Consider the following 21742-nt stretch of genomic DNA (forward strand, 5'->3'; position numbering starts at 1 on the left):
ACTTTATTACTTTGTAATGACTTCTGCGTAGGGGGAAGAGGGTAATACAATCTACGGGCAATGGGATTTTGAAACCAGAACCCTGGGAAAGCACCTGCGTCGCTGTGAGGTGCTGCTATGACATCGATGTCATTTACACCGGGTCTGGAATGAGTAGAATCTCTCCGCAGCCACCAAAAATCACCCTGGGTAAAGAGCCGCTTCAAATGGGTCAGAAGAGGGATGCTCTTAGAGCGGGTACCCGCGTGCGACTGCAGAATGCTGCAGCAGACGCGCTATTTGAGAAGGCGAGGTGAAGAACGTCTGCTCTTAAGCCTCCAGCAACGTGTTACAGCTCTGAAAATGTGTTTCCGATGCCCTCATTTACCGCTGGCTCCCCGCGTGCCGCCGAGGCTGCTTGCCCCCCGACGCAGGGCTAATGCCCTAGCGCCAGCAGGAGCCCGCTCCCCCCGCGCGCTTGGAACGAGGAGGGCAAATCTGCACACTCGGAGGGATAAACACGTCAAACGGAGCAATAAAGAGGTCACAGGATTATGCTGGATCTGGCTGTCAGTTTGGAGACAATTGCCAGATCTTTTGGCTTTTAGAACCCCTGACAGGCGTTGAATGCAGCGATGTTCGAAAGCGGCTGCAACTTCCATTTCCCAACGCGCTTTCGCTAACCGCAGCAAGTTTGGCCTGATACAAAACGTTCCAAAGCGTGGGGCTGGATTCGGGGGGCTTGGGCTAAGCCCCCAGGTGGGGTACAGCACGTCTCTTACCTTTAAAACCTTCTCCAGGCTTAATCAGCTAAGGTGTGAATAGTAGGGCAGATACCTTTACCCTTTTTTAAATTTCTTTCTTTCCTTTAAATGATCTCGGTTGACCAGAAGAACATATTTTCCTAGCGATAAATGAATTAAAATGGGGAACAATTTGTGTGCTTTACAGGTCAGGAGGAAAGTATTTGAAATGAAGATAGTATTTGAAAATGTATTAAAAAAACCCAAAACAAAACAAAAAAGAAAACAAAACCCCAGCTGTTTTGCTCCGGTCTGTCTGGAAGCACGGGCGGCACAGCGTGTTTGTGTCCTGCGGCTATTCTTAGAGTTGGGTAAGTACGGAAAGTAAACGATGAAGGGATGTAAATGCTGTTTAAGCAAATAAATTTAAATATTCCCAAAGCGTTCTGATATCCTTATTGAAACCTTGTTCTGCCTGGCTTTTAACGTAGCCATGGCAGGGGAGAACTCTGTGTGTGTGTGTGTATGTAAAGAGAATGCACACGCACTTTAAGTTCTAAAATGAGGAATAAGGCGTGGGGAGCGTTTTATGTTTATTGCAAAACATAGACTGTTGGTGAATGGGAAAAAGGCTGGGGGTGACTCCCCTTAGTTGCATGATTTCAAGGAACAGCCCTTTAAGTGTCTTGGATTCGTGTATTTCTCTCTTTTCTTGATGTTCTCCAGCTCGGAAAGTTAAGATAGCATCCTGCAGAGTTGGAAGGACCGGGTGCAGCCTGTGTCTTCATGTACGCCTGGTACGAATGATTGAAAAATTATTTTACTGCCTTGTCAACAAATAACCGTGCTGACTCAAGCTAGAGGGGCTCTACAGCTACAGCGTTTGTTTCCTACGGCATTTTAGAATATGCCTTGGAAGCGAATAGGCTGTCTCCCATCTGACTGTCGGGGGAATATGCTGTTTGGACACAACAGATGAGAAAAGGACTCGCCAACACACGGACTGCAGTGGGACGTTCCTCCCCCAAGCACCAGCTCCTGTTGCTTTCCTTACTTAAGTTACGGCTTCCATGCTTTCTCTTCCCTTCCCGCGTTGCTCGGTTGTCTCCAAGACAACACGTTTCCCGTGGCCTCTCCAAAACTTCTGCTACCGTTGAAGCCAGCGACAGCATTCTGATATTTTCTTTTTGGCTTTCTAAAAACGGGGAGGGGAAAAATAACTTCTCTCTTGCGCTCGTCATCTTCTACCCCACTTCCCCGTAGCGTATGTGAAATGATGGTCCCACCCCAATTCCCCGTAGCGTGTGTGAAATGATGGTCCCTCCTGCAATAACGAAGCCAAGGGGAAGGATTTGTTTCTGCCGCTCAGTTGCCCGTTTCTGGGTTCCGAAACAGCAGGATGAGGTGGTGGCTTGCGGGGCGATTTCGGGACGTTGTCTCCTGCCTTTCAAGCAGCTAGGCAGCACCTCATTGCTCAAAGAGGCAAAGGGAAGCTCTAAGGCGCTTGTGGGGAACGCGTGATCTTCAGCACTGCTGGAGCCTTTGCAGCTGCCTTTTTGTGTTGTATTTAATGCTGTTATTCTGACAGCTCCTGCTGTGCAGTCGTGTTGCCATCCGAACACGAAGCTGAAACCGTGGCATTGCGAAGAGGAAGAGAAATACTCGTGGTCAGTCACCTGCTGAAACGCGAAGAGCAAAGCACAAACTCAAGTGAATGAATCGGATTGAGAGAGTTGTACGTGTGTTTCTTCTTTTTAAATCCTTTTCTGGTTTTTATTTTGACGTAGGGGAGAGTCCTTGTCGGATCTTTACCCGTTGGCTGTGCAGAAGATGATCACCACCTAACCAAACGTAATGTTTTTCCACTCGCCTTCTCTGCCAGGTCTGCAATTAGCTACTACAGCCGTAGTTTTTCAGTAAAAGACTAGACATTAGAAAGAAGTTTTTTACAATGAGGGTGGTGAAGCACTGGCGCAGGTTGCCCAGAGAGGTGGTAGAGGCCCCATCCCTGGAGACATTCCAGGCCAGGTTGGACGGGGATCTGAGCACCCTGCTCTGGTTGGAGATGTCCCTGCTCACTGCAGGGGGCTGGGCTAGATGACCTCTAAAGGTCCCTTCCAACCCAAAGCATTCTGTGATTCTATGAAAAGCCGTGGGGCCGCGCCACAAATCTGGAATCTGGCTGGTTTTGAGCGCATCGTGCGTTCCAACGCGTTGCAGCTGGCGGTAGGTGCCGGTGCTTCGATCGCCTCAATTATGCGTGTTTAAATGGTGTGCCATTTTTAGAATCATGCCCCACAATTACAGGGAAGGAGGTTGACAGGGACGCTCTGTTTTACCCTTGAGCTCAGCAACACCGACGTTTGGGCTCATGCAACGATCACTTGGGTGTCGATCTAGTAAATAGAGAAAGCTGGTGTCAGATTCATCAAAAAAAAGCTTAAGCCTGACCAAGAAGGACGTTGATTTGATGGAATGGATTCAGAAAGCATTCAAAGGGGAAAGGGAGTTGCTCACTGAACTCAAAAAGCTGGTGCCCTCGTTAGACATTGAGTGACCTGGAAACGTTGCATTAGCTTTCATGGGATAAATGGGCCCGGGGCTGTGGTGGTGGGGTGTGCGAGTGCGTTTTCTGCTTGGTGGCTGTCCTGTGGGTGCGTGTCCTCGTTCGGTTGGTTGGTTTTTAACAGCTAAAGAAGATTCAGTTCTGGGTGCAGCCCTGGGTCTTACCAGCCCCGTAGCGTGCAGGCAGAAGGAGCGATACTCCTCGTGTCCTCGCAATGCGTCAGAAACACATTCCAAAATAGCTCGCCTTACTCCCTTGTCCTGCAGAGACCCCGTTAAAGCAACCTGTGTTTGACAGTCTCCTAGGTAGCATTAACTGCTCTCTGGCGAGCAAGAGCAGGAGGCAAATCTGACAGGGAAAGCTGAGGCGGGCCGTACCCACCGCCGCTGTCACTACTAAAAAGAAGAGGGCTAGACCTCAGGAGACCATCCAAATCTATGCAGGGGACTGGAAAAGGCTGCCAAAGATTGAGGGTGCAACTGCTTTTTCCTGCTGTTGACGCTTCACCGACAAAAATTGCAACAACCGGAGTCCTCTCTGCCAGATGTTTTGAGACCTGACAACTCTTCCAGCTCTGGGCTTTCCTGAAACGCCGCCGCTTTCTCCGCCGACGCGCTTGCAGCAATTGCGAAGGTCGTAGCTGGGATAGGGTGGAGAAGGTTCTAAGGTGACGATGCCGGTGAAGCCATTTGTATTTATCTCCTCAGGGAAATATGTTGTTCTTTGACATCGCTCACTATCGAAGGCCTGGAATTCTAGGCTGTAGCATGTGGAGTATATATCCTGTACCTACAAAATTCATTGCTTGTGCATGTACGTGATGAGTTGTTAGCTGTAAATTCAGTCTTTCTGGGTTTTCGGGCTCATTTAATTCTTTGAGTCGTAAATGAATGTGTCCTAGCTAGCAAGAAGCCAGGATTTAGATTTTTGGTTACTTGTTCATCTTACTTAGATGTTTCTTAGTTACTTAGATGTTTCCTCACCAGAAGCAAAATCGTCTACTTAAAAACTTCATGGCTGAACACCACGAAAACCGAATTGTTCTGTCATCACAAAGAGAGGATTGTACCCCCAGGAGGGAATAAGCAGCAGGTGCTAATGAGGTGCCGGGAGAAAGAGATCCTGGTTTGTTCCTGTTTCCAAATATTTTAAATAATAACCTAATAGCTTGGCAGTGCTCAGTTAACAGTTGGACTTGATGATCTTCAACGTCTTGTGCAACCTAAATGATTCTACGATTCGGAAAGCACCCACCGGTCCTGCCAGGATGTTCCACTTTCGTACTTGAGTTGTATGGAACATGCCACCTCAATACAAATCTCCGACGTCTGGGACAGTACATTTGTTAGTTTATCCCCATTTTGCCGAAGCGGCACCAGCTAATCAATACAAGGAGACAATGGCCACAGCCGGCACGCGGCTCCGTTCAGCGTAGCTAGCGCCAGGATGGTCAGAGATGTTACGACGTGCTCCGCTGTTCATAGATCCAAGCCCTCTTCTTTCAGGGTTTGCTGGGGAATAGAGGCAGAAGGTAACGGAGGCTCTGCTAATAACGTTCACATCCTCGAGCTGGCGTGCAGAGCTTTACAGTCAGGCTGAAAAAAAGCTTGATAATACAAACATTTTTATAAAATGCTTCAGTCTTCTAAGGAGGTTCTGGATGCTGTCTATTGGTATACAGAAATAAAGCCTTTCCTTTTTTTCAAGGTGGAAAGGAAGAGTGAATTAGCATGCAAATTGCTGCTGCCGCTTATCTGGCCGTGACAAGCACAAGGTTTAACAACTTGTGCTTGCCTAAAAACCAAAAAAAAAATTAATGTGACTTCATAAAAGGTGTTTACTTTTAGCTATTATTTAGCAGAACTGGCCAAAGTCTTTCAGCAAAACATTGTTTCCATTGGAAAGTGCTGAACAGTAGAGGTTAAAACTAGTCAGGTAAGGATTTAAAAATAATTCAACACCACTGATAGCCTACCTCTGACACATGTCCTGCCTCCCCACCGCCCCCCGTGCAACTCCATCCCAAGGGACTGCCGCAGCGCGGAGGAGACGCAGTGTGGTTCACCCGGCTTCACGCGGCCGTGGGCAATTGCCATCCACGCCAGCGCCCAGCCTGGCATCCGCACGTAAACGTGGAACGTGCTGCTTGGGTGGCGTTAATCTTCCAGATAAAGTTTGTTAAATTAATTGGAGTAAGAGAGCGCGTGAATACCGTGTTGGTATTACAGCCACTACTGTCGCTCTACAGCTGACGTGTTCTGATGCGCGTCGGTTGGAAGACAGACGGACATTTTATCTGCTCAGTGTTAATTAGTATAGCTATTAGATCTGCATGGAAACAAACAAACAAAAAAGCTTGTTTTCATGTTCTGCAAATGCTAGTTCTGCAATTATTTCTGATTTGTCCTCAGGCTAATGTCATGGTAGCATGGTGGAGCAGTGCTTTAAGGTGGGGTTGGTTGTTGTGTGGGTTTTTGAGTTGGTTTTGTTGCTTGATTGTTGGTTTTTGTTTTTTTTTTTTTTTAACGCAATTCTCTTTCATTGGGAGAAGAAGGAGAAGAGAGGGTGTCCTGGTTTCGGCTGGGATAGAGTTAATTTTCTTCCTAGTAGCCAGCATAGTGCCGTGTTTTGGATTTTAGTAGGAGGAGAATGCTGATAACACATTGATGGTTTAGTTGTTGCTCAGTCCTGCTTATGCCAGTCAAGGACTTTTCAGCTTCCCATGCTCTGCCAGGGGCACAAGAAGCTGGGAGGGGGCACAGCCAGAAGAGTTGATCCCAACTGCCCCAAGGGCCATTCCATACCATACGGCGTCATGGGCAGTATAGAAACTGGGGGGGTTGGCCGGGGGGCTGTGATTGCTGCTCGGGGACTGGCTGGGCATCAGTCGGCGGGTGGTGAGCAACTGCATTGGGCATCACTTGCTTTGCATATCGTTATTATTATTATCATTATTATACTGCTCCTATTAGCATTACTATTTTACTTTATTTCAATGATTAAACTGTTCTTATCTCACTCCAGGAGTGTTTCTCACTCTTACTCCTCTGATTCTCTCCCCCATCCCACCGGGGCAGAGGCAGTGAGCGAGCGGCTGCGTGGTGCTGAGCTGCTGGCTGGGGCTCAACCACGACAGAGGGAAAAGTCAGTAGCCCCTGGCTTAGGTACCCACCCTGAATGTGTAAGCCTCAACACGCTCTTGCTACGGCTGCCGCAACTGACTGACGCGTGCTCTGGTCCCGTACCTCCCGTGCTCCGGGTGCAAGCGCTGGTCCGGCCGGTGGGCACCCTTCCGGTCTCGGCAGGGAGTTCAAGGGTGCCTCCCTTGGGCCCTTTTTGTCCCTTCCTCTGGCAGGTTCCATGACTCTGAATTTCGGCAAATACAGAAACCGCTTCAACGGATGGTCTCTCTGCTACGCGAGAGGTAGCAGGAGGACTCCTTTGACGGCCGTGAAGGTAGCGCGCGAGCAAACACGAAGAGCGGGGATGCTGCGGCAGCGCGACCTGTTACGCTAGCCAGAGATCCAGCTGCGGTAACAGGATTGGTACGGATTTATATTGAATAAATTTACACTGGCAACAAAACAGACTCTTCCCAGTAGTTTCTGTGCATTACAAGGACCTAAGACATGACAGAATTTCACCCTACGTTTTTCTTCTCTATCTTTCCTCTGGTTGAGAAACTCTCAGTAGTGGGCACTGAAAAAGTAACTGACTGTAACAAACAGCCTGGGCCATATTTGAAGGAAAATTCCACAGTTTCAAGCCCAATAAAATAACTAGAAAACATGGCTAGATACCCTTTGAAAAACTATTAACCACGGTTTAAAAAAAAAAAAAAATTGTATCTGGTATAACAGACTGATACTTACCGATCAGCGTTGAATAGCAGAATTAAAAAACCAAAAAAACCAAAAAAAAAAAAAAACCCACAGGGAGCTGGGTACAGAGGAATTATAATTATGATAGTTCAGTTAAGGTGCCCAAACGGGTGCTGTTCCTTTTTATGCTGCACTGGCAGTAAAAGAGAGTGAGCCGTTATTTCTACATTTAACACTTGTACATTTTTATTTAGTTAAATCAGCCATTGTACACATTGCAGCTATGTATTGTTAGTGTTGTATTTTTTTTTTTAAAGTTTTAACTAATACATGCCCTCATAGATATATTCAATTAGTGTTATCACCATGGGAACAAGATGCTGATTCGTCAACTTAAAATTCACTTCTTCTCACAGTATTCAAGTTCTTTGATAACACAGCAAAAAATCAAAATAAGAGGTGAATAACCATTATGTTGTTACACAGAACATCATCTGCACCGCAAATAACACAACAGAAATGCATTTCTTTAGAGCCCCATCCTTGAAGATCATCCTCCGCTGTCTCCGACAATAAGAAAGCCATGATGCGCTGTGAAATGTTTCATCATGGGTCTCGTTCGGTTTGGCTGCCAAAACACTTTTTTTTTTTTTTTTTGGTTGTGTGTTTTTGTTTTTTGTTTTTTTTTTTTTTTTTTCTTTCCTTCCTGCCTGCCAAAAAAGTGTTAGCATGGCACCTTGGGTTGTTTTGCCTGCAGGAAGCCAGAACTCCCAAGATGTTTTCATGCTTTTGGCATCGTTACCTTAATGAGGAAGTGCCCTTGTTCTGAGCACTGAGTGAGTCGTTAAAAAAACCAAACAACCCTATAATCGTAGGAGGCCAGATAAGCTTCGAAAAAGTATTACTCCTAGAGGAGAGGATGTGTTTTACTCTGCTTTTGAGTATACTCTTAAAAAAATCAAATAGCTGTTTAAAAACATTGCGTTGCGTGCGTGTATTATATATGCTAAAACACTGCAGAGCTCCCTCCGTTAAATATTAAGGTATAGAACACCCAAAATGTCAGATCTCTGTGTTCCCTTTTTTGAAAAACAAAAGTGCAGACATGCTATCATGGTTTTCAGAGGGTTGGTTTAGAAATATATATATATTATATATATAGATAGATAGATAACAAAATATGAACAGAAACTGGCTTTCAAGGATTGTGAGCACTTTTTAAAAAACACTTGATTGGAAGATAAAAACTGCTCGCTCAGTGCTAAGAGGGCTAACAAGCTGACATGATATTATAGGAGGGTTTGGCTTTGACCTTCAAATGCCACATGCATGTATCGGATAAGAGGCAATCTGGATAAAACACGGTGAATTACTTATTCTCCTTGTATAGTGGGTAAGTCTTTCTCCCATAGTTATCTACAGTGCAGTGGCCAGCAGGAAGTACCACCAATAAGACAGTGTGGTTTGCTAAGCGGTGATGAAAACAGGAAACTACTGTAGTTATAATTGTTTAATACACCCTGCCACATGTCCAGATCTAAAAGATTTTAATACCGTATGCAAATGTGCCATAGATATAGCTGCTAGCAAGTTGGTTACCTAATTGGGTATTTTTTTTTTTTTTTCTTTTTCTTTTCTTTTTCTGGAAATCTTTAAGTGGCTGTCCGAAGGTCTTAGAATATTAATGGCCACAGTCAGCTGCCACTTCATGAGAACAGCTGAATTTCCAGGTTTTTAGCCTGACTCTTAGAGCCTTTAACTATAATAGATCCCTAAACTGGAAGTCTTATGGATGCAGTAGAGCTGCAGCGCTTCCTCCTTAGTCAGTCTGTGTTTGCAGTCGATTGTGTTAACATCATTTTATTAATCGCTCTTCAGCAGCGTCGATAGACCTTGTAATCCATGATGCTAATTGTAGTCATAGGCAGTGTGTTTTCTGCAGTCTCGTAAGTCCAAATACTCTTGCTATATACAGTTTACACGTTAACTCCCTTCTTTTATGATGCATGTACATAGTCACTCGAAGAGGCCTGTAGATGAAGTTGGCTTGACAAATGCAATTTCATGAAGCTAGTGCAGAAGCAAAGGAACAGCAAGAAGTGGCGATGCTGACAAATTCCCAGTACGGCACAAAGACGACAATTCGGTGGATAAATCATCCTGAATGAAGGATGCTATCTTTGGTCACAAATTAGCTTACAGGGTAAAAAATAACAAAAACCCAAAATCAAATACGGGGCGGGGTGTGGGTGGGGAGAGAAATGAATTCACTGCACCTGCACAAGTAGAAATGGCAGTGTCTTCCAGTGATTATGTAGGTCATAATGTCTACACCTAGAGGAGATGAGTGCTGCATACGGGACGGATGGTTACGCGGTGGTGCTGGGGGGTGGCAGCTTCTCACTTCGCCTCCTGTTTCCAGTCCTCTTTGCAGAAGTGTCTAAGAAGCTGCTGGAGGTCATGTTGGAGGGCATCCTGTGGTAGTGCTTCTGGTGTGTCTTCCAGCTCTTCTATGTGAACATGTTTTCCGTACCGATCCTTCATCACAGTCCTCTTCTGTGTGCTGGCTTTACTCAGTGTTGTCCTAAAACAAAATAGATGAGAAAACGGTCTTAAAAAGCCCACAGTTCCTGAAGGTTTTAAAAAATTGCTCCTTTTCAGCTGCGGTTTTAAGGCTTTTTCATTCAAAATAACGTGAGAAGAACTGTAGCTGGCAGTTTAAGGCAGCTACTGAGGTCAGATATTCGTTACGCATTCTGAATACAACACACGCCACCGCTTCAATTGGCTTTCGTACTGTAAACTAACAGCAATTAATCTCTATGCGCTGATTAAGCATACAGTTTTAGACGGCCAGCAAAAACATGCTGTAACACACGGACATGCAACACATGTTGAAACTCACACAAGACCTGCCTATTTGCTGTATTTAACTTCCAACCTACAGAGTTGTCCTGTACGATAGTAATTTAAGCTGATAAATTTCTTGAACACTTACTTCTGAACAAGTCTCACCTCTGACAGCCAGTAAAACTACATTTGTGGTACTCTAGGGTCCTCAACTATTCTGTTAATTACTCTCTTACCTCATTGGAACCATCTTGCTCTACTAGTCAGAACCTTAAACCTCACCAAGTCCCTTCCGGATCTAAGCAAATAAATGCAGTTGCCGTAGGACAGCTGGGTGTCTCTGCCTGAGCCTTACCCACAAACCCAATTTTTGGTCCGCGTCCTTGGGAGACGACCATAGGAAGCCAAGCACACTTGGAAACTCCTGCGTGCTCAGCCAGGAATAGCCCAATTTTTATCAGACAGCTGACGCTTCTTAATTTGACCTGAACGACCAAAAGGTCCCACCGTTAGATGGAGCACTTGGACAAGAACGCGCACCCTTCATCCAAAAGCAGATGCAGCAGGTCTTCCGGCTCTCAGCGTGTCCTTGTGACACCGTCCCCGTAACTCCGGAACTGGTATGTGTTTTACAGCTTGTTACCATTACAGACACAGTTCGGTCAGGATGTTTTTTCAAATGCTAACACTGGCTTTACCACCCCGATGGCCACTATCGATTCAAATGGTCTGAAAGAAAAGGTGTGTAAAAGATACCTAGCCTGTAGCAGCCTTGGATCAAATTGTGTGTGGCAGGAATGAATACACTTGCTGTACTACAGTAGCGTCTTTTTTTTTTTCTCCCAAATATTTTCCTATCTGCCCTGCCTCATTCTTCATAAGGCTCAACTGTCACATGCATGTATCTATATACAGATATATATAGATATATCCTCTATATATCCTCTATATATCCTCTCATCTATTTTAGTAATGTTCAAATTATCAAATGATCACAGAGTCAACTGGTATGAAAAAACATTTTTTGAAGTACCCTTGATTCATGTTGTCAACTGTAAATCACGCCGTTATTCTTGTACCGCCCCTTTGTACTGGATCTGGCCAGGATGCAGTTAACTTTCTTCATAGCAGCCTGGGTGGTGCACTGTTTTCCATTTGGGTCTAAAATAGCCTTGAGAACGGACCAATGCTTTGGCTACATACAGCTGAACAGCGCTTACACAGCATTGAAACTTTATCTTCTTTTCCCCGCTGGCCCCCTCAGTGAGTAGGCTGAGGCGGGGGGCAAGAGGTTGGGTGGGCATACAGCCAAGACAGCTGACCCAAACTGGCCAAAGGGATATTCTGTACTATATAGAGTCATGCTCAGCAATAAAAACAGGGGGTACAGGAAGAAACTGGGGGGTCGGGAGGTTATATCTTCCAAGGTGACCATTGCTCAGTGACTGGCTGGCTATCAGTCCGCTTGTGGGAGGTGGTGAGGGATTGCATCACTTGTTTGGTTGTTCTTACAGAATCACAGAATCGTTTAGGTTGGAAAAGACCTTTAGGATCATCCAGTCCAACCATTAATCTAACACTGCCAAGTCCACCACTAAACCAGTTAAGGTGAGAGTAGTAATTTCATCTTTCCTGGCTCGGCTGCTGGATTATTCTTTAATGAAAGTAAAATACTAGGAATCATTAAGGTTGGAAAGGACCCCTAAGAGCATCAGTCCAACTGTCAACCCAACACCACCATGTCCACTAAACTATGTCCTAAAGTGCCAGGTCTACCTGTTTTTTGAACACCTCCAGAGACGGTGACTCCACCACCTCCCTGGGCAGCCTCTTCCAATGCTTGACTACTCTTTCTGTGAAGAATTTTTTCCTAAAATCCAATCTAAACCTCCCCTGGCACAACTTGAGGCCATTTCCCCTCGCCCTATCGTTATCTACTTGGGAGAAGAGACCAACACCCACCTCACTACACCCTCCTTTCAGGTAGTTGTAGAGAGCAATAAGGTCTCCCCTCAGCCTCCTCTTCTCCAGGCTGAACAACCCCAGTTCCCTCAGCCGCTCCTCGTAAGACTTGTGCTTCCCTCTTTCCTTCACTTAGTAAACTGTCTTTATTCAACCCATGAGTATTGTCACTTTTGCTCTGCCCATTCTCTCCCCCGTTCCAAGGTGGGGCAGGAGGTTTAGGGAGTGCCTGCCTGGTGCTTTGCTGCTGGCCAGGGTGAACCCACCACACCCCTATTCACCAAGTCTTTTCAAGTGAATGTAGACCTTTCCCGCATATATATCCCTTCCCGTAACAGAATGTTAGTAGTAATCTTTAGGACTTTTGCAAATAAAGCTTTAGATGCTGCCAGTGATTTCACTTCAGACACTCACTTAAATCCACTCATTTATTACGAGTTTGTTAATCCTTTTCTAGTAACAGTTCATTGACATGCCAAGCCAAACCTTTTAATAACCGATCCGTCCTCTTTCATGATTTCTTTCTCTACTAAAGCAGGGAGCTGGACGTTCATTTGGTTACCTGCATAGCTCAAAGCCTCGAATTAAAACATAAACTTCAAATTAAAACAAACCCGAAAACCTAGGACAGAAGATAATTGCTCTTCATACCTTAGTGCTTTATATTAATGAAGTTGAATGCTGAAAGAATGACGAATAGACAAATAAGAGAAGCATCTGCCTGCCACCTGCATCCTTTCAAATATTCCTCAAAGGTACAGATCAGTTACAGTTTCTTGTACAGCGCAGTTTCATTTTACTAATAATTGTACCGAAGCACGTCTTGGTACGTTCTTTTCAACTCTGAAGTAGCCCAACTCAAGGCCTTGCAGTACCACGCTTGCAGAACTCACCCTTCGCGTCCGTTTACGACGGCTGCTACAGCAACCTTTTTCCTGTCACCGAAAATACTCTTTCTTTTATGGGTGGCAGTTCCCACTGCCGCCTTGAGCTGCCTGTTCTCGGTGCTAGCAGTACGGAGATGGGTATACACAGAAATGATGGGTGATACTTCCGAGCCTCGACTGTACTGAAATGGGAGAAGCAGGGAATGGAGCCCACCAAACTTTTCTACAGAATATCTGCTGTTACTAATACTTCATAGGAAACAGAAAAAATAGAAAAAAAGGCAGCATTTTTATTTTCCTTTTGGCTGGATGTGGGTTTGTCTGTGGTATCTTCCGCAGGCTTCCTCATTTACTAAACTAGAAGCTGTAAGCTGGGAAAAAAGTGTTATTTCCCAAGCCATTTCTTTGAATCTCTACACGATAGTTTTTGCTGCTTGTTTTGTTACTGACAGGAGAGGGGGATCTGGCTGCTGGGCCTATGCTCGTAACAGGAAATTTGGCATGTCAGTCTAACAGCTTAGGGCTTGTGGTCTTCCTGCAAGCTGTTAATACCGTTGTATGGCAGAAAATATCCAGACCATGACATCGTTGCGTCTATGTTTTTATATGATATTTTGTCAAATTAAAAAAAAAACAAACCAAGTACTTCTGTTTCATCTAATGACACAAAGCTTTTATCCACGTGCATCTTTAAGATGTGTTTTACACGTCTTATTCAAAGGGACAATAAAATGGATTAAGAGGGAAGTGCTATCAGTTGCTTATAGAAAAAGCTGTATTAATTCAGTATCACTTTTCTATTACTGACATGTCTAAAATGATCAGAAAAAGCATAAAACCAGGAAAGGTGCCAATTAGCTATTTCTTCCTTTCAAGGACAAATACATCAACTTATCCAGAGAGTGGACTTAACTGTATCAATTTCTAAAATTAGCTCCATGGGTGCTAACACAGGAATCAACTTTTTCTTTAACAGTAACCACATCCATGATTTCTAACAACTTTACTGAAAGACTCCATGGGCTTTTTTAAGAATCTTAAAACGTTTCATAGCTAATTCCGTAACGTTAGCTTCCCCCCACCCCCACGCTTTATATACTAATCCTTTTATAACATGGCTGAGTATAACAACAGAGGTTTATACTCAGTAGTTGAGTATGGTGCTCCACCAACAAAATTTTCAATAGAGTAGGCTTTGGCCTATGTGTGTTGTGACACTTGTTTCAATATTTATATTTAAAAGGCATTTTTACCTCTTCAAAGTCCTCTTTGGCTGACGGAAGATCAGTAGCTAAGCTAGCATCCCCCAGGTGTTTCTCCGTTCTCTCGCCTTGCACTACAGTGGTCTTTATGACTTTGCTGACCTTCCGGCCTTCCACTGGTTCAGACTGGAATTTGGAGGCACTAGGCAAAACAGCAGGTTCAGACAGGGTCACCTGTAAGGTTAGAAAGCAGGAGTATACTGAATGTGGAAGTAGAAGGGATACTAACAAAGCTTTTAGTTATTCCATCATTCTTTCTTAATCATTGCCATAGAGAACAAGAACATAAGAAGTGTCTCGCTTTCTATGTGTACACATCAGAATGGCGAGTGTATATTTTATTACCTGCTTTACCGCTCCAGAATGAGCCCTTGTAAGATACACGCCAGTTCAGACAGCAGGAACAGCCCTGAATAATTTATTCTGCTGAGCAGCTTTATGCTGGCAGGGTGAAACCTGCTTCTGGAACCTGAACTAGTCTGCGGGTAGCGGGGACATCGCTACCCTCCGCCACACCACAGGCTGCCGCGCTGGCTTACCTGCCGAGGCCACTGGAGTTACACCAAGTAACAAGCAGACCTCTTGCCATAGTCACACAGGTAGTTCGAATTAGCGGTATCAGTCCGTATCTTAAAAATGAGTCACACTTGTAAAACCAAGGAACTCTTACAGGAGCAACAGACCAGAATATCAGAATACCACAGGAAAGTCACAAACACGATTTTATTTGGCAAAATACGAATTTAATGTATATGGATTCCATATGATAAAGAGTAGCTCTGGTATGGTCAACCAACTAAAAAAAAAATATTACTGTATTTTCTTGTTACCTTACTCCTAGAGAATAAATTCTGATGCTTAATTCTGGCAAGAGGGAATGGCAATTACGCTCTTAGCATTTCTAATGACTGCTCGTTAAATGTTGCTTTCAACCACAGTACTGCTGAAAGCAAGGCCTATTACTAACTTCTGGCCCTCTGTCACACCCTTAATTTTGCTGACACGAATGTCTGTAGGGCTACACGGTGAACTAAGACGGGAAAAGATAAACTGAAAAGCACTTACCTTTTCAGGTGTTTTTTTCTTTTTAATTACCTGGCACTGCAAACAGTTTGCATGAACGTAATACATTTTTTTAGCCTCTTCAAAGCAAAGAACGCACCAGTAAGTTAAACCTAATATAACTGTATAGTTTTGGAAGGGCTTAGGTGTAGAAACTCAGATCATTTCATTACACCATTCACTAATTTTCTTATTAGAGCAAGAGGTATAACAACAAATACAGATTTGCCATTTATCTGTATGTCGTCTTAGGATGAAGCTGCTTTCTTTATGAATTTGGTACTTCTCATAAATCACAGAATCTGTACCCTGACGTATTTTCAGAGAAAACTGCCCTGTTTCCCTGCCCACCTTCCCACCCCCGACCTTTTCCCTGTCTTTATTCTGAGGCCTTTCCATCTGCAAGAAAACTTTTTGAAATATCATTCAAAACCGAATGTCGTTGGCATGAGTAAGATGCCGTTACTAAGTACGCTGTTGGTGTACCGCTGCTTTGTACCATCGCAAGGGAAGTAGAAGATCTGACCTCTGACTGCTCACTGTCGCTCTTCAGCACAACCCGTTTTACAACTTTGGAGTAGCCATCTCCTTCTTCGACAGTGACAGGTTTTTGTGGCGTTCCTTGCGTTACGACTTCCTCTTCTTCTGTGCCATCTGGAGAAACGTATCGCCGGATGATCTTTCTAGTGACCTGAAGGAATGAAATAGAGCTTTGTCCCAAAAGAATTAACCATAACATTTTTTCCTTCTCATTCTCTATACAGTATTTTCTAGCCAAAGGGCATTTTTTCCTACACAGAAAAACCTACATAGATGGTTCAGTGGTTTAGTCTTTAACACATAGACTCAACAAGTACCTGTAGAGTAAAGCTGCAAGTTGATGCATTCGCCCTACTTAGTTAGGCTACCACTTAGGTTAACTAACCACTTAGGTTACCACTAACCTACTTAGGTTACCACACAGCAAAGCTTCCATAAACTTACTTCACAAGTGGGCACAACATAGATATCGGAATGACTCTCTAAAGCAGTAGTTATTATCAGGAAAAGAGGTATAGTATTTCAGAGAGAAAACATACTCTACAACCGCACAACTGCTAGAAAACATTTTCAGACTGGCGTTTTCAAAAAGGCTTCTGAAAGTAAGAGGTGAGGAGCTTGGCTGTCAAATGCTTAGAAGTAGATTCACAGAAGGACTTGCATATCACATTGTAACACCGATGGTGCTAACCACAGCTGAACTAGTGAGCTAGAATTAACCTACTTAAGAGACTAACCTGGTATTTAAGCTTTCTAGGCATTGGCAAGCCAAAGAGGAGCAGAAGAGAATTACAGGGTTCAAGATGACATAAATTTCTCAGGAGGCTGGGTACGCATCCCTCTGTAGATGACCTGGAGCTCTGCATTTTCGTACGCCTTCCCAGCCCCTTTTGACAAGGTAACATTAAGCAGTCACCTCCCACTTTGTCCAAAAGCTTATTTGCTGTGATCAGCCTGGGTCACCTATATTTAAGAGTCACGCAGGCAGGGGTACTGCCCTCCCAGGCATGGACGTACCCAGAAGAATACAGTCATGCTCATGCGCCCAGGAATACTTGGCTGGGGTTGTTTATTTTCATATAAATTCAAACAGCTTCCAGAGACATACTATCCAACTGAAGGTCTATGATGTGTTCTTGGGAGACAGAAGATGGAGTTTGCCACCAGCAGAATTCAGTGAAGCCCTAGACCAATTCTCTGAGCACTGAGTTGTCAGATAAAGCAAGGAGCACAGAAGTTCCTCTTCCACTTCCCTGCTGTGCAGAATTCACTTTTACAAGCATGGTCTGCAAATGCATATTTTATGAGACCATCACACAAATAAGTACTTTCTTTATCCTTTGTGCCATAAACACTGAACTGTAGGTACAGATACAGAAATTTAGGAACCTGGTCAGGCACAGCTGAGTGGAGATTTTGAAAATCTAAAGTCTGGATTTAGATGATGCTTGCAGACCCAGCCCTCCATTGGCTTCATTATTATGAGCAAACATGATCTTAGATAAAATTGCGGTGTTTTTTTTTTTTAAAAAACCCTTTTTCTCAGAAATGCGGATCTATGCAGAATTTTCATTAGCTTTAAGTGGGAAAATTAACAAAATCTGTCATGTTAAGTTATAAACTGTAATACAGAATGATCTTGCGAATCAAAATAATGCTTCAAACTTCAGAATCTCTCATGAACAGAAATTCTGGTTCCTTCCACGCTCTACTCTTAAAAATCATGCCCCTTCACAAAAGAAAATTTGGCACGTATGTGGATGTATTTATCCTTCCTTTGATAGGACAGTAAGAAGGTAGCAAGGGGCATAACTGACAATACCTTCTTGACCACTGTGTGGCCATGTTCATCTGTATATTGCTCTTCTGTGACTGTTTCTGGTGGCATTTCAGGCATACTATCAGCCTGTATGACAAAGAACAAAGTTTTATGAAGCAAGGCCTTCCTGTAGGTAACTTTAAATAAGCAATTTGAAAACTGATTAATTGGTTAAAGAATGGGGAAAAAAAAAAAAAAAAAGAGAAATGTTAGAAAAAAATTTGTTCTGCAAATAAATACTTAGAAAGGCATGCAAAGAAAAGTTATGCCGCAATGGACAGGCAAATATATGTTAGTTGACTGTGTTGTGTATGGGGCTGAGAAGTCTTCGTCCTCCTCCCAGTGAGGCATCTAACGGAATTTAGAGTTGGGTTAGCAGTATTACTATAATCCTCTCTTCAAGAAAAGGTATTGGAACGGCTTATCCAACATCCATGCATTATTCAGGAGCATTCTAGCTTCAGGTGCAATACCAGCTAAGCGGCTGTCCCGGCAGCACGCCCAAAGGTGTTACCAGGACCTAGTCACCACAGGCTCGTGCAATCGTTCAACACTCAGTACCTGAATAATCACCCGGCGACGAACGACCCTGGTAGTGACCATCTCGTCCTCATCCGAGCTGGTCTCCAGCCCGCCTAACTCCTCTGCTAACTCCTAGCGGAAGCACGGAAGCAATGCTCTGTTGTATGTGGTACGAGCAGTACTTACAGGTTCTGTCTTCTTTTTATCTAAAATCATCCTCACTTCTGAAAATTTTTGCTTTTAGGATTTTGGTCTCTTACCTGACGTTAACCTGTGAAGCACTGATGCGGGGTGGGAGGCTTTGGCCACTTGACTATACATTAGCTGTTCATTAGCATATTGAAAAAAGAAGGATGAATCTTTGCGGTACTAATTCTATAGGATGCTCTTAGTAGTCTTAGTGCTCTTAAGGTTGCCATGGACAAGCCTGAAATTTGTGGCATGACATCATTGCAGGTGGACTAGAAGGTATTACTAACACCAACTCTGGAATTCATACATATTGCATATGGTTTCTGTATTAATTCCACAGAAAATGATACGAAAGCCTTTTAATCCTCCATACCGGGAAATACGTAGTGCAGCATATAGACAGTAGGACTAAACAGTTTTAACTAGAGGACAATGTATCAATAGCCTTGGCACTGGAAAGATCAAGAAAAATCAGTAACAAGTGTTGAAGTTGTTCTTTCCCCTGCATAGGGAAGAATTAAAAATTTAAATAAAGAGGTCAGAAGGCAAAGAGAAGCTGAAAACAAGTGCTTGGGAAATATCAACAGTATAAAAGCATAAAGGGGAAAATAAATAAGGGAGGGTGGGTGTTTCTTTTTGGTGGTGCTGGTTGTTGTTGTTTTACTTTAGTAAAAGAACTGGAGGGAAAAATAAGTACATTATCTTTGAGGGCAGCCTTTCCTACAGCAGCCACTGCATTGAGTCCTGCTGTAGCTAATCTTTCAGTATCTGAGTTATCCTACACATTTTATATTCAAGCTTCTCCTGAGATCCCAGACACAGAGCCCTGACATTTGGCAACATAAACAACAAAGAAAGAAGAGCCTGTTTCCCGGTGAATGTCAAAACAGGAAACAATTTCTGCTTAAGCAGAACTGTGCTTTCTCTGCTCTAACTTTACTGATAAATCTAATTTCCTGCCCAATTACGCCTTCTCCTTTTCTCCCACTTAGAAGAGGCAAAGCAAGCTGTTTATTCTTAAAAGCCTTATCTGCCAAGTAATTTAAATTCCCCACTAAAAGCCATGCAGTTGCTTGCTTTCATTGCCTCGTGTCGTCTTGCCCTCTCCAAACACTCCAGTGAGGTTCCTTTCTCTTACACAACCAAGTGACCCACCTCACATAGTTTTTGTTCTCTTCCATCTCCTGTCTCCATTCCTCTTTACTGCCTGCATGCTACATAAACACCATTCTCAAGTTCTTCTCTACATCCTTAGTATTCTGCAATGTACATCCTGCTGCCTCTTCCGTCTCGCTAACTTTACAATATTTTTCACGTCATTCTTCATGCTGCTCCGGGCTAGTCTGGCCTTTCTTCATAAAGTTTTAACGTTATTACTTTGTCTTTCATTACATCTGGTTTTCAGCTTCACTTGTACACGGTTTCTTTCTGCACCCGTTACTTACACTAATTCTCTCTCACATGCATGGACATAACTGGCACAGACCAAAGGACAAATAAGGGTAGCAGAACCAGAATTACAGTCTAGACTTCAGGATCTGGGTTTTGCTTCAGCTTTGAAAACCTCTATACAAATGACTATCGCTAGCCCTTATAACCACAGAGGAAAGGAGAAAAGACTCAGTTGCAGGTGGGGATTAATTAGGCCGATTAAAAATATTCTCATCTCAAGGAATGAGTGAGACATAAAACTTGTTCTTTTGTGTCAATTACTTTGAGGCAAAGTTGTTATTTACCTTTTCTAAAGATTCCTCTTCATAATCTCTTCCAAACTTTTCTGTCTGCTCATCAGTTGACTCCACTATCACTAGACTAGTTCTCCTTGGAGAGAGGTCATCCTGCTGGAGTTGGGGGTCCTCGGGCTCTTGGATGATGGGAGAGTCACCTCCCTGAGCAGATGATGGGGACTGTGGGGATGTTTCTTCTCTTTCTTCCTTTGCCTCACTGAAGTGTGCAGATTTTTCACTTGCTGCTTTTCCAGTTACTGGTGCTGTAGACTGCTCTGTTCCTGGAGTTGTGACACTGTGAAACGCAGGTTCATGGGAAGTTACTACCATGCAGTGCTTTCCAATCCCCATAAATGGAACATTATGCACTCATTAAATATTGTTATGTCGTCTGTTGTCTAGCAAAGCCTAGAAATAACTGATACTCCTTGACAATAACTACAGACCAATCTGGCTAGGAATCCCCCTCATTTTCCTGACCCAAGAAAATCTCCAAATGGATGTCCGAACGTTGCACCCAGTTCTGCAAAACCTGGTCTTTGTAAAAGATTTACGTGAGCTTTGCTGTCACTTGTGTCCTCACAAATCTACATATTACCTACTATTTGCGGCGGGGGGGGGAGGAAGAGACTGGATCACTACAGATGGATGTGAAGCAACTACTACGTTAATTACAAGCTACACAGCTGCAGGTGAGGAGAGACCAACTTTTATGCAGAATTCTGGAGCCTTACCAAACAGAAGTTTAGTAGAGAAATTTCCTAGAGAATCTTACTTTGTTTGCAACGTTATTTGCACTGTTGAACATTGCTATGATTTAACTGCAAGTTATTTAAACATATTATAACATACATTACTATGTAACGTAAAGGTAATACATATATTAAAGCATATGTACACGCAACATTTTTCTGTTGCATATGGGTGAATAATAGTGACTTCAGATATTAAGCTAACTCTCATCTGAGTTTTATCAAGTAACCTTGTAACTCTGATGCTAGCTTGAAAAGGTCACTTCTGATTCGCACTAATGGTGAAAACATTACCCGTGTCACCACCTAGAATCTTCTTTTGAGGCTGACTTTTCTCTTTTCATGTATATTGGTAAAAATTAAAAAAGACAACTATACCAAAACAGGTGGAATTACAGCCTGAAAAATAATGAGCCTGCAAAAACGAAATCTTCCACTTCTATAACTTCTGAGATGCTTTGGAGCGAGCGTCTACATGCTTGCTTTTTTTCCCCCCTCTCATCCTAAAAATTAACTGAGGAAATCGTTAAATTTTAATAATAGGAGTCTAGCTTCCCTTCTCCATAACCAATCCCATGAGTAGATAACAGTAATAACAACAGTAATAGAATAACTTGCATCTATATGGCTTTTTTCCTGACACAAGTTGGGTTTTGACAATTTGTTGCGCTCCCCCAACATGCTGCTTTCTGTCTCCCACACTCTCTCCTGGGTGTAAAGCATATCTTGAGCAAAAGAATCCCCAAAAGACCATTTGCTGGACTCAGCTGCACTTGGACTGTTTGGAGCTGCATCTCCACATCAAAGCTAATCACTCCCAGGAAACCCACGCTTCTTTGGAAGGGGATCCGTGATATTTTGCTAGCCTATGAATACCTGAATCAACCCTGCCTAGAGTTCTCAGTGTGGGCACATGGTTAGGGATGGTGGGAAGAAAGAAACACGGTGCTTTTCAAGTGCCTTTCCAAATGAAAGCAACCCCACTGACAGCCCCAAATCAGAATCCAAGGCTTTGCTCTGCAGGTCTTCTAAATCTACACTTTATCATGTGTTGTTCC

At 43.5% G+C, this 21742-nt stretch overlaps 1 protein-coding gene across 1 annotated transcript in view; it reads right to left on the minus strand.

The window, feature by feature from the left end:
- Positions 1 to 9509: 9509 nt before the first annotated feature.
- Positions 9510 to 21742, minus strand: part of ANK2 (ankyrin 2) — a 177224-nt gene continuing 164991 nt past the window's right edge. Inside the window, exons 45-51 of the mRNA XM_075709393.1 lie at positions 19942 to 20227; positions 18053 to 18145; positions 17495 to 17578; positions 15659 to 15823; positions 14062 to 14244; positions 12408 to 12499; positions 9510 to 9693 (exon numbers count right to left, since the gene is read on the minus strand). Coding sequence (XP_075565508.1) covers positions 9510 to 9693; positions 12408 to 12499; positions 14062 to 14244; positions 15659 to 15823; positions 17495 to 17578; positions 18053 to 18145; positions 19942 to 20227 — 1087 coding nt within the window. The remainder of the gene's footprint in view (positions 9694 to 12407; positions 12500 to 14061; positions 14245 to 15658; positions 15824 to 17494; positions 17579 to 18052; positions 18146 to 19941; positions 20228 to 21742) is intronic.

Source organism: Pelecanus crispus, chromosome 4 (assembly GCF_030463565.1).
Source record: "Pelecanus crispus isolate bPelCri1 chromosome 4, bPelCri1.pri, whole genome shotgun sequence".
Lineage (NCBI taxonomy): Eukaryota > Metazoa > Chordata > Aves > Pelecaniformes > Pelecanidae > Pelecanus > Pelecanus crispus.